The following is a 12455-nucleotide window of genomic DNA, read 5'->3' as shown; positions in this document are numbered from 1 at the left end:
TGTGTGTATGTGCACGTGCTCCCTCAGGTGTGTGGGTGGTGTGTGTGCGCGCATGTGCACACGCTCCCTCGGGTGTGTGTGTGTCTGTGGCCGGGACTGTTGCAGGTCTGAGTCAGTGAGGACCTGGGGGGTCTTGTTTTCGGCAGATGCACAGCCTTCTCTGTGTCAGCCCCAGGGTTGTGTTACCACGGCACGCAGGGGCTGTCCCTTTTGGTCTGGTTGTGCTGTGGGCGGGGTCTCTGTTGGTTTAGAACGCAGGCGAGCGCGCGGATCTGGGGGGAAACGCACGCGCAGCAGCGCCACCCTCCGCTGCCTGCCCTCCTGAGGCTCTGGGCCACAGGCGGCCACGTGGGTGGGCGTGCTGCTTGGTGAAGACAGAAGGGGGTCACGGGGCCGCGGGAGGGGCCCACGCTCGGGTGGGGTCGTCAGGCCTGGTGTGGGAGCCAGCCCGAAAGGCAAAGGTGCGAGCGGATGGCACCTCCCATCTCCTGCGGGTTCAGGAGGGCGGGGCCGGGGGCACGACAGCCCGCGTGACTGGGAGCGTTTCTGTCACCTTCACGTACCGTGTGTGGAACACGCAGGCTTGTGGCCAGCGGGGTGTGAGTGTCCACCCTGCAGAGGCCAAGCCCGCGGGTCTCTGGGCATGAGCCATCTCGGTGTCCTCTTTGTTCGTGCCCTTGAGGGTTATTTTCTCTCTTTAGCTAACGTGTGTGTTGTGAAGGTGGAGGGGATCCCTTATCTCTGTAAAACCGATGAAGTTGGAGAAATCTGCGTCAACTCCAGCGCGACGGCGACAGCGTACTATGGGCTGCTCGGGATCACAAAGAACATCTTTGAGGTCTGCGCCTGGTCCCTACCTTTGTGCTGAAGTCGAGTCCACAGCTGCGGAGGGGTGGGAGGGGACAGTGCGTAGGGCTGGCTCTGGCAGGCCAGCCGTTCGCGGGCGCCTCGTGCCCCTGACGGATCCAGGTTGGCCCAGGGAAACCGGCCTCTGGGCTGGAGCCGTAGGGTCGTCAGGAGAGCCCAGCGAGTGCCCCCCAGCCCCCAGGCCGGGACGGGACAGGCCGGGAGGGGGAGCACGGGCCGTGGAGGCCAGGAGCCTGATGGAGGTCTCACCAGACGGCAGGGACTTTGGCCCTGGTGGGAGCCCCTTCCCCTCCAGGGAGACGCAGTGATGCCCATCTGAGGAGCCATACCCGGCGTGGGCAGCGCATGCCGGGCCCTCTCTCCCTCCCGCCTGCCGCTCACTTGACCCCTGTGGACCACGCCTGACCTTGTCCTCTCCACTCTGTGCAGACTGTCCCAGTCACGGCAGGGGGCGCGCCCATCTCCGACAGACCTTTCACCAGGACGGGGCTGCTGGGCTTCATCGGGCCTGTGAGTATGTCCCGCTGGCAGACCTGGGCCTGCAGATGGGCTCAGAGCTGGGGAGGGGTGCTGCTCCGCGTCCCCTGTGCACAGGACCCCCCCCCCCCCGACAGAGTCCCGGCCTCCAGAACGTCACTGGGGCCGAGCTGGGGAGCCCTGTCTATAGCGCAGGAGCATCAAGTCCTTAACAGACTTCACCCTCAGCTGCATTCCCATCTCTGACCTTTCCGGTGCTGACGCCTGCCCTGGGTGCCCCCTCGCACCCCCCCTCCCCCCACAAAGCCCGCCAGGCTTAGGGCCCCTTTACCCCTGGTGGCCCCTGCCCACGGTCTCCCTGGGCAGGGAGACCGTGGGCAGGGGGCCCGCTGGCCCTGTCTGTGAGTTACTTGGTCTCTGAGCTGTCGGGTCTCTGTAGCAGGGCCTGAGCCACAGGGCCTGCCCACGTGTCCGGGGCCCGACCAGCATCCTTGCCTTCAGGATAACCTGGTCTTCGTCGTGGGCAAGCTGGACGGGCTGATGGTGGTGGGGGTCCGCAGACACAACGCGGACGACATCGTGGCCACCGCACTGGCCGTGGAGCCCATGAAGTTTGTCTACAGAGGCAGGTGATGCGCTGCGGGTCCCCTTGCCGTGCCTTTAGGTTCCTTCTCTAGTTAACCTTCGAGAGGTCTCCTGCAGTGGAAGGAAAGCCCAGTGATTTGAATACACAAAACCTAAAAATTCCCGTTCATCAGAGGAACTTCACAAAGAACAGGATGACATTTGCAGCGAGGAGGCCAGAGTTGGAGTCCTCACCGTCCACAGAGCTCGTGGTTCCTTAGAGGGTGAGATCCAGACCTTGACCTGGGCACGGAGACCGGGCCCAGACGCCACACGGGGCACAGTGCACGTGAGGGCGAGGGCACCTGGGCAGCTGCCCGAGAACCTCGGGAGTGCAGCCTGGAGCGGAGGGCGCCCTTTTCCCTGAAATCACCCGAGGCCGTTCTCTCCTGGGATAGAGTCAGTTCACCTTCTCTGAACGTGTTAGGCAATCACGTTACAGATTCTCATGTCTATAGAGCACGTAAGGGGGCCCCTGGCCTGGGCCCCGGGCGGCTGGGGCAGGGAGGGGGCGCCCTGTCCAGCTCGTCCAGCTCCGAGCTCTTTGTCCTGGAGGAGGTGGCCCCTTCTCCTAGCTGGTCCACTCAGTCACTGCATTTCTTCATTTTATTCTTCTCAAGGTAGTGCTTTCGTTACTCCAACTAGGGTGCCTGTGAGCCTGGCTGGAGCCTTCCTTTGAACATACCTTAAAGAAACGATCAGGGAATTCTGCCAGTGGTAGGTCAGCGTGGTCTGCCGGCCCTTCCCCGGGTCAGGATGACGGCCGCGTATAAGCACTCGGGAGAAACGAGCAGGGCGGGCAGGCCTGGTGGGCGCGTGCAGCCTGGAGCCGGGGCGCACAGGACTCAGAGCAGACACCGAGACACCGTGAGAGCAAGTGTCCACCGAGGGGACGCCGGCCCAGCGACTCGCGGGGGTGCAGGGTGGTCGCCCCCGCGGATGGAGAGGTGGCCTGCGTGCCTCTGCCAGGGCGGAGCTGAGCACTGGCGAGGTCGCGGCGTCACGACAGAAGCGTGTTTAACGGATGGAGTAAACGCAGGGCAGAGGCGGCTGTGGAGTGAGCTGACACGCTGGAAAGCCAGATAAAGAAATTTCTCCAGAAGTCAAGCGATAGAATGTTTAAAAGAAAAATTAAGAGGGAAGCAGAGCAAGAAGGGCTGGCATCCTGAGAGCAGACTCAGGGTGGGGGGTGCATGTCTGGACCCTGAGGGAGGGGGCCTGTGGGGTGGGCCTCCAGCCAGGATGCGTCAGACTCCCCGGCAGAGGGGCCGGAGCGAGAGGATGACCGTGCAGTAACGTTTTAAGTTTTCCAGAGGAACTTTTAACCTAGATTTTATATTCATCCCAAGATGTCGCTTAATTGTGCGGTTGCAGTAAAAGTATTCTTGGGTACGTAAGGTTCAGAAGTTTTGTCACAGAAAGACCATGTTTGTGAAAACACTTTTGGGTGAGGTACTAAGAGAAACAAGATGTGTGAAAGTAAGGAAAGGTTAATACTGGGTAAAGTTTGTTGCATTAAAGAGAGTGGGTGCACGTGTGTGCGTGTGCGTGCCTGTGTGTGTGCATGCCTATGCGTGTGCCTGCGTATGTGCGTGCCTGTGCGCGCAGCGGCCAAAGGAGCAGCCAGAGAAGGTAGGTCTGTGAGGGCCCAGAGCTAGCTTGGCAGCCGTGCCAGCAGGATGGGCGTGATGGGGACACAGATGCTTGTCTCATAAAGAAAAAGAGAATCCACTCAAAGTCCAAAGGAAGAAAAAGGCAACACAGAGAAAAGGAGAACATGTTGAACTTCTTCAATAAGCCATGAGAAAGACGACCACTGACGTCAGTCACAGACATGAGCGGAGTGATGAGTGGTGAGAGATTTCGCCTGGACTAAGAAACAGATAATTAACAGAACTTCTAGACAGAGATTTTTGCATAAGGAAGTACATCACATAGATTAACATTGCAATTAAGGAAAACCTTCTTTTACAACGTGTGCCTGGTGGTTTGCTGTGCACTGAAGTCCTTTCTGTTTTGTGAATCGAAACTTATTTCATCCACATTGGAGGAGGTTCGTGGCTGCTTCCCTTTAAATTCTGTTGGACAGCGTCTCCCTCCAGCCCTGCTGCGGCTTCCGTCTGGGCGGGACGGGGCGTCTGCGTCCCGGCCCCCCTTGCTGGGCGGTCATCTCTGTCCCTTCCTCCCCCAGGATCGCGGTGTTCTCCGTGACAGTGCTGCACGATGACCGGATCGTGCTGGTGGCAGAGCAGCGGCCTGATGCCTCAGAGGAAGACAGCTTCCAGTGGATGAGCCGTGTGCTGCAGGTGGGTGCGTGTGGGCACACGGCGGGCACTGGCTGAGCGCGGGCTGACCCTCGAGGTGAGGGGCGGCCCCGCGGAGCTGCCGTCCACCGGGGTGAGAGATGCAAGCTTGCACGCGTCGGTGTTTCCACCGTTGTGCTTTGAGAATTTCAAACGTGTAGCAAGGCTGGAAGCGTAGCCCAGTGAACCCCTCGCGCCCGGGCTGGGGCTCCGCGTGCTTCCCACCTCGTGACACCCGTTCGACACGCACGTGCCCTCGGCCTCACCCGCGTGCTGCGCGCTGTCCTTCCCTACACGTCCACGTTTACATCCTTAAATACTGAACTAGATTCAACAAGTTCTTTTGCGGGGAAGGGAGTAAACTTTGCCTGCAGTAAAGAGCACAAACTAAATGTCCACTCAGCTTTACTGAATGTAACTTACATGTAGAAGGAGCCCATTTTCAAGTGTCCAGGTTGATGAGTTTTGACAAATGTACGCACCCAGGTAACCACAGGTAAGAGTGCTTCTGTCTAACGGGGAATCGCTGGCTGCTTTGTGTCGCCGGGGATGAGCCCTGCCCCCGCCCTGGATGTCCGTGCGGACGAATCTCACTGTGGGCTCCTGGTCTGGCATTCTTTCCCTCAACATCATGTTTGTGTAGTTCCTCGTGGTGTGTGGATCAGTGGCTCATTCCTTTTTATTGCCAAGTTGTGTTCTTTTGCTTATCTGTTCACACCTTGGTGGACATTGGGTTGTTAATTTTTGGCTATTGTGAATAAGGCTACTGTGGACAATAGTGTACAAATCTTTAGGTGAATTTCAGTCCTGGCAGCTTTTCAGGGAAGCCCTCTGGTGTCCCGACAGCTCTGGTTGGTTGTGTGGCGTGTGCTCGGCCCCGGCCACCTAAGAAAGGACACTTGTACAGAGCAGACAAGGTCCAGTGTCAGGGAGGCCAGGGAGCTCTGAGCTTCAGAGGGTAGGTTTTTCTACTAATATTTACAACGTTTATTTTTAATGAAAATTTTTAATGTTTTGTTATGGAATATTTCTAATATACGAAACATACAAAAGAGAGTGTAACAACCCCTGTGTGTCCATCGCTGCTTCAGCAATGACCAGTCAAGGCCCCAGCCGTGCCCCGCCCATCCTCCCCGCTTCTCCCTAGGGAGCGCTTTGAAGCAAATCCCGGACTCACAGATTTACCTGTAAATTTGAGTGTCTCTTTCTTTAAAAAAGAAGTACCAGTGTCACATCTTAAAAATTAACAATAAAATCTTTATTCAGGTATAATTGCCATGTAACACTGTATTAGTTTCAGGTGTACCACATAATGATTTGATTTTGTATATATAGTGAAAGAGTCACTACAATACGTCTAGTTAATGTCCGTCAACACACAGAGTTACAGAATTTTTTTCTCGTGGTGAGAACTTCTAAGATCTACTTTCTTAGCAACTTTGAAACACACGGCACAGCAGTATTAACTGCAGTCCCATGCTGTACATGGCACCCCCAGCACTTATCACCTTATAACTGGAAGTTTCTCCCTTTTGACGCCTTCACCCATTTCTCCCACCCCCCACCCCTCACCTCTGGCAACCACCAATCTGTTCTCTATGTCTATGAGCTCATCTTTTTGTTTTTGTTTTTAGATTCCACATATAAGAGATCATATGTTTTTGTCTTTCTTCATCTAATTTATCTCACTTAGCATAATGCTATCAAGGCCCATCTATGTTGTTGCAAATGGCAAGATTTCATTATTTTTTATGGCTGAGTAATATTCCTCTCTCTCTCTCTCTCTCTCTCTCTCTCTCTCTCTCTCTCTCTGTGTGTGTGTGTGTGTGTGTGTGTGTGTATACCACAGTTTCTTTATCCATTCATCCATTGATGGATGCTTAGGTATGTTGGCTATTGTAAATAATACTGCAATGAACAGAGGGGTGCATATATTTTTTTCAAGTCAGCATTTTGGTGTTTTTTTATTTACTTATTTATTTATTTTTGGCTGCGTTGGGTCTTCGTTGCTGCGCGCGGGCTTTCTCTAGTTGCGGTGAGCAGGGGCTACTCTTTGTTGCGGTGCGCGGGCTTCTCATTGCGGTGGCTTCTCTTGTTGTGGAGCATGGGCTCTAGGCACACGGGCTTCAGAAGTTGTGGCATGTGGGCTCAGTAGTTGTGGCTCTTGGGCTCTAGAGCGTAGGCTCAGTAGTTGTGGTGCACGGGCTTAGTTGCTTCGCGGCATGTGGGATCTTCCCGGATCAGGGCTCAAACCTGTGCCCCTGCATTGGCTGGTGGATTCTTAACCACTGCACCACCAGGGATGTCCAGCATTTTTGGTTTTTTTCCAATAAATACCCAGAAGTGGAATTGGTGGATCATATAGTAGTTCTATTTTTAGTTTTTTGAGGAACCCCCATACTGTTTTCCATGGCAGCAGCACCAGTTTACTTTCCCACTAACAGTGCACGAGGGCTCCCTTTTCTCCACACCCTCACCAACACTTGTTATTTTTTGTCCTTTTGATAATAGCCATTCCAACCGGTGTGAGGTGATATCTCATTGTGGTTTTGATTTGCATTTTCCTGATGATTAGTGATGTTTAGCATCTTTTTATATACCTGTTGGCCATTTATATGTCTTCTTTGGAAAAATGTCTATTCAGGTCCTCTGCCCATTTTTTAATTGTATTATTTGATTTTTGCTTTTGGTGTTTTTTTTTGCTATTGAGTTGTATGAGTTTCTTACGTATTTTGGATCTTAACCCTTATCAGATATATTATTTGCAAATATTTTCTCCCATTCAATAGGTTCCTTTCCTTTTGCTGATGGTTTCCTTTGCTGTGCAGAAACCTTTTAGTTTGATGTAGTCCCACTTGTTTATTTTTGCTCTTGTTGCTTTTGCTTTTGGTGTCAAATCCAAAAAAATCATCACCAAGACTGATGTCAAGGAGTTTACCATAGCCTATGTTTTATTCTAGGAGTTTTACGGTTTCAGGTCTTACATTCAAGTCTTTAATCTATTTTGAATTAGTTTTATGTGTGGTGTCCAGTTTTCCCAACACCATTCATTGAGGGGGCTCTCTTTCCCTGTTGTCTGTTCTTGTCTCCTTTGTTGTAAGTTAACTGACCACATATGTGTGGGATTATTCCTGGGCTCTCTATTCTGTTCCACTGACCTACATCTGTTTCTGTGCCAATACCACACTGTTTTGATTACTATAGCTCTATGATGTTTGAAATCAGGGAGCATGATACTTCTAGCTTTGTACTTCTTTCTTAAGATTGCTTTGACAATTCAGGGTCTTTTGTGGTTCCGTACAAATGTTAGGAGTGTATTTTCTAGTTCTGTGAAAAATGTCATGGGTATTGTGATATTGCATTAAATCTGCAGATGGCTTTGGGTAGTATGGACATTTCAACAATATTAATTCTTCCAATCCATGAACTCAGAATATCTTTCCATTTATTTGTGTCTTTTTCAATTTCTTTCATCAGTGTCTCATAGTGTACATGTGTCCTTCACCTCCTTGGTTAAATTTATTCCTAGGTATTTTGTTCTTTTGGATGTAATTGTATATATAATTATATATATATATAATTAAATATTTAGTCACTATTCAAATTTCCTGGATTATCTGATGTTTAGTATGTGTGTTAAACTCAGGATCAAAATAAGGTGAAAATTGCACTTGGTGGGGCCAGGTTTTTAAGTCTTTTTTAATCTATAGACTCCTCTTCTGTCATATTTTTCTTGCAGTTTGTTTATTGACAGAGGCAGGTTGTTTGTCCAGTACGTCTCCCCGTCCTGGGCTCTGACGGCTGTGCCTCTGCGGTGTCACTCAGTGTGCTCCTCTGTCTCCTGTATTTCCTGCATGTCGGTGGGTAGATCTTGAGGCTTGATCAGACTCGGGCTCGATTTTCTGGCTGACAGTCTCATGGGAGGTGGCATGTTGTGTCCGCTGGTTTGTTAGGGCTTCATGGGGCTGCTGCTTCAATTCTGTTCCTTCCTCATCGTTAACGCAGCAGCTTTGGAAGGGTCTTCTACAAAGAGCGCTGAAGTCGCCGGGGGACCTGGAGGTTGTGCAGGAACGCGAGATCCAGGGTTGATTTCAGGGTCCTGAGCTGGCTTCCTGGAGATGTTTTGGCTTTTGTCTCACTATGAACTAGTGGATTATAGTTGTTATATATATATATTTTTTAAATTAATTAATTAATTTATTTATTTTTGGCTGTGTTGGGTCTTCGTTTCTGTGCGAGGGCTTTCTCCAGCTGTGGTGATTGGGGGCCACTCTTCATCGTGGTGCGCGGGCCTCTCACTGTCGCGGCCTCTCCCGTTGCGGAGCACAGGCTCCAGACGCGCAGGCTCAGTAGTTGTGGCTCACGGGCCCAGTTGCTCCGCGGCATGTGGGATCCTCCCAGACCAGGGCTCGAACCCGTGTCCCCTGCATTGGCAAGCAGATTCCTAACCACTGTGTCACCAGGGAAGCCCTATAGTTGTTATATTTTTGACAATGGTCAGTGGGAGCCTCTTCGGATTGGCTCTTGAGTCCTTTAGACACACCTCCTGGGTTCTTTGAGGCCACACCGAGGAACAGGAAGCTCGATTCCTGGGGAGGTGGTGCATTTTGTGTCCTAGACCTGACACTACTGAGGCCCCGCTGCCTTCTAGGGGAAATGGAATTTGGGCACTGTCTGGGAACTTGATGTTACTGGCTTTTTTCAGTGGGCAGAGTAGGAGATGATGCCCACCTGCTTACAAGATTACCTGCATCATGAGTTTATGCTGCTAGTTCCAGCTCGAGACCTCAGGGTTTTTTCTTAAGTCACCGATCTTTCTCCACAATGAAAAATTGCAGTGGTGATACTTCCAGCAGAAGTACTCATGTCCTGAGGCCACTCTGCACACACCACAGTCTCCAAATAACTGTCTCCACACTACCTCTCAAGTGTGACATTTCCGAGTGCAGCTTAAGATGTTTTTTCAATTCTTCTTGCCCGTGGGACTGGATTAATGAAATTCCTGTGTTTAAAGTCACTCTAAGTAGATTCTCTCTGTGGGGCTGTGCCACCAACCTGATTCCACTCCGGTTGAGTTCATTTGTTTTATTTTACTTTCAGTTAGGGATTGCTTTTTTAAATTTTAAGTTTTTTGTGTGTAAAATATATCCATGGTTCCAAATTTGAAAGCAAGGTGTATTCCGAGGAGTCCAGCTTCTGCCTTGCTGTTCACTGCTTCTCCCACAGGAAGTCACTTAACTGCTTTTACGGCTTTTTTTTAATGTGAGCAGTTACAGATTTATATTCGATTGTGCACATACACAGCACGTGTGTGTAAGTGATAGGAAATGCACACTCGTCTCGCCATGTTTCTCTTCTAACAAAACGTCCCAGAGGTCACAGTTCCCCGTCTCATGCCCCCTCTTCCAGGCCATCGACAGCATCCACCAGGTGGGCGTGTACTGTCTGGCCCTGGTTCCTGCGAACACCTTGCCCAAGGCCCCTCTAGGAGGGATTCACGTTTCTGAAACCAAGCAGCGCTTTCTGGAGGGGATGCTGCACCCGTGTAACGTGTTGATGTGCCCTCACACGTGTGTTACCAACCTTCCCAAGCCTCGCCAGAAGCAGCCAGGTTAGTGTACATCACGCAACACGTGTGCTCCGTCTTCAGACTGCGGCAACTACGCTTGTGTTTAACTGGTGCAGCCCTGTTGAACGCTCCGTCTCTGGGGTCGGGGTTAAGAGCCAGGGCGAACGAACGGCACACCGGGTCGGTCCCCACCTCCTGCCCCCCCCGGAAGGAGAGCCCCGCCCCACGTCCCCAGCATGGGGGTTCCCCCCGCCGGTTAGCACCCACCCCGGGACTGGATTCAGGCGTGGCGTCTGAGCTGTGGAGGCTGCTCCCTGGGGGCGGAACTGATGCCCAAGAGCAGCCCTGGAGCCGGAATCTAAAGCACCGCCGTGGCCGCCATTGTGCCGTGGGGCGGCCGGCCACGCCGAGGCCACGGGGGCTGTGGGCGCTGCGCGTGCCGCTACTCGGCTCTGTCATCAGCCACAGTCACCGGGTTGACGGGACCTGGGAGCCCCGACAAACGGTCAACTTCCCTTCCCTGGTTTAACTCTTATGTACAGTTTTCCATTCCTTTGGTTATGTAAATTTTTAGTAAATGCTAACCTGTGCTGATTATTAAATACATAAAATACCATTAAATGAAACACAACCAGTAAAACAATGAGATAAATACTTTAAGCTGTGGCTGAGGTCTAATCATATCTCCCCAGGGCATCTGCCGTGTGGTGAGTGTCTTCATCTGGCTTGTTTGTAAGAGAGAGATTCTGTCTGTCACTTAGCATAACCCTTGTAGCTGGTTTCCCGAACACCTGTATCGTAGTGAAGAATTAAATGCCTGCCTGTTCAAATAAAAAGTTGTGTGATGATTGCCTATCAGACGTCACCCACCTCTCACTCACGACCCCTCCTCGTTTTCTAGAGGTCGGACCAGCCTCCATGATCGTTGGGAATCTGGTCGCTGGGAGGAGAATCGCCCAGGCCTCGGGGAGGGAGCTGTCTCACCTGGAGGACAGTGACCAGGCGAGGAAGGTAAGGGCGGGAGGGAGGGCGGGGTGGGGGGTGTGCCTCCCTGGCAGGTGGGGCGCCGCCAGGGCTGAGCACCCTCTCCGCACCCCGCAGTTCCTGTTCCTGCCCGACGTGCTGCAGTGGCGGGCCCACAGCACGCCCGAGCACCTGCTCTTCCTGCTGCTGAATGCCAAGGTGAGGCCGCCCACTCCTGGAGGCCACGCGCTGCCCGCGTAGGTGAGGGGCCGCGGGCTGTCTCCAGCCGTGGTGCTCAGGCTCGAGGCCTCACGTTTGGAGAACAGCGAGCCTTGGCACCCAGGCCCCGGCTGGCGTGCTTCTCTCTCTGGAAGCCTCAGCTTCCACACAAGCCACACAGTTGCCTTTCTGTGGCTTTTATATTTAACAGGAAAATTCTCATTACCTTGTCTTTTGATTATGAATAGTATGCATGTAAATACTCCTAAGTGAACTAAAAGGAAATGTTTATTTTGTAAAAATTAAGAATTTAGACTCTCTACATTTGTTGATAGCTTTAACATGACAAATACTGCTTGGTGCCCTGATCCTGGGTGCCTTTCAGTGGGCGTTACACGATACCAGGAGCTTCTAGGGTATAAAGGAGAAACTGTAAGTTGCGGGCCAGGAGACAAACTATGAAAACATGAAAAATAACAATGAAAACCCTGCATGACTCGCTGTCAGGCGCTCCTGGGCCCACGAGGACGCTTGCGCTCTGACGTCTTAGAAACACTGGCCTTGGGACTTGCCTGGTGGTCCAGTGGTTAAGTCTGTGCACTCCCAATGCAGGGGGCCCAGGTTCAATCCCTGGCTGGGGAACTAAGATCGTGCATGCCGCATGGTGCAGCCAAAAAAAAACGAAGAGAAACACCAGCCTGGCTTTCAGTACTGCTCGTTACTGGCCACTGTTCCTTCATTCAGAAATATTATTGATGCCTGCTACATATGCAGTGTTAAAGAAGACAAAAAAGGCCCCTTTTCGCCAGACAGTGAGCTAAGTCTTCCTGCTAGAAAACCAGTGCTCAGGAGAGGTGCCGTGTTCCTGGTTCACGTGTATCTGCAGATCTGGAAGGCGTTCAGTAGACATTTGTTTCATGGCTGATGGAATTCTAAAGCCCATAAGTAACAGTTGACCAGGATAAAGTCAGCTCGTGGTGAGAAGCTGAAAATCAGTGCAGCCGGGGCTGTGAGGCGGCGAGGCCGGGGCACTGGGCTGACCCCAGGCGTGAGCTGTGAGGGGTGTGACGGGGCCCGTGATTCTGAGCAATTCCTCTGGATTGTAAGAGGGCAAGGGCGGGAGCAGCGGGCCAGGGGGCCGTGGTCCAGGTGAGAGATGACCATTCAGAGAAGAGGACGTGGGGACGTGGACGCATGTGAGGGGGTGGTCAGAGGCAGGCCCGCGGGATCGAGGGTGGCCTGCGTGGGGGCTGAGCGCCTGTGCGGATGGGGCGCTTCCCAGGGAGGAGGGGGCTGTGGGTGGGCGTGTCCAGAGACGCCACCAGGAGCACGGTCAGCCCAGAAGACCCCATGATCGTCTTTAAAACTCAGAGCTCAGGAGGAACCAACAAAAGACCACCTGGCCTTCTCCAGGTGCATTCCAAAAACTTGTA

General features: G+C 52.4%; 1 protein-coding gene across 23 annotated transcripts in view; it reads left to right on the top strand.

The window, feature by feature from the left end:
• Positions 1–12455, top strand: part of DIP2A (disco interacting protein 2 homolog A) — a 91975-nt gene that overhangs the window by 60368 nt on the left and 19152 nt on the right. For 19 of the 23 annotated variants that reach the window (XR_014245124.1, XR_014245125.1, XM_082393740.1 and 16 more), the window contains 7 exons: positions 702–838; positions 1297–1377; positions 1846–1973; positions 4160–4274; positions 9681–9882; positions 10742–10851; positions 10942–11022. Coding sequence is in view for 17 of the 23 variants with exons in the window: in XM_082393740.1 (XP_082249866.1) it covers positions 702–838; positions 1297–1377; positions 1846–1973; positions 4160–4274; positions 9681–9882; positions 10742–10851; positions 10942–11022 (854 nt within the window). In the remaining 6 variants the exon portion in view is untranslated. Of the gene's footprint in view, positions 1–701; positions 839–1296; positions 1378–1845; positions 2193–2588; positions 2862–4159; positions 4275–9680; positions 9883–10741; positions 10852–10941; positions 11023–12455 lie in introns of those variants that run through there. The other 4 variants (XR_014245126.1, XR_014245127.1, XR_014245128.1 and 1 more) reach the window with 4 other exon arrangements.

Source organism: Balaenoptera borealis (assembly GCF_965194805.1).
Source record: "Balaenoptera borealis genome assembly, chromosome: 5".
Classification (NCBI taxonomy): Eukaryota; Metazoa; Chordata; class Mammalia; order Artiodactyla; family Balaenopteridae; genus Balaenoptera; species Balaenoptera borealis.
Note: the sequence above shows the minus strand (reverse complement) of the source record. Positions and strands in the feature narration are given on the sequence as shown.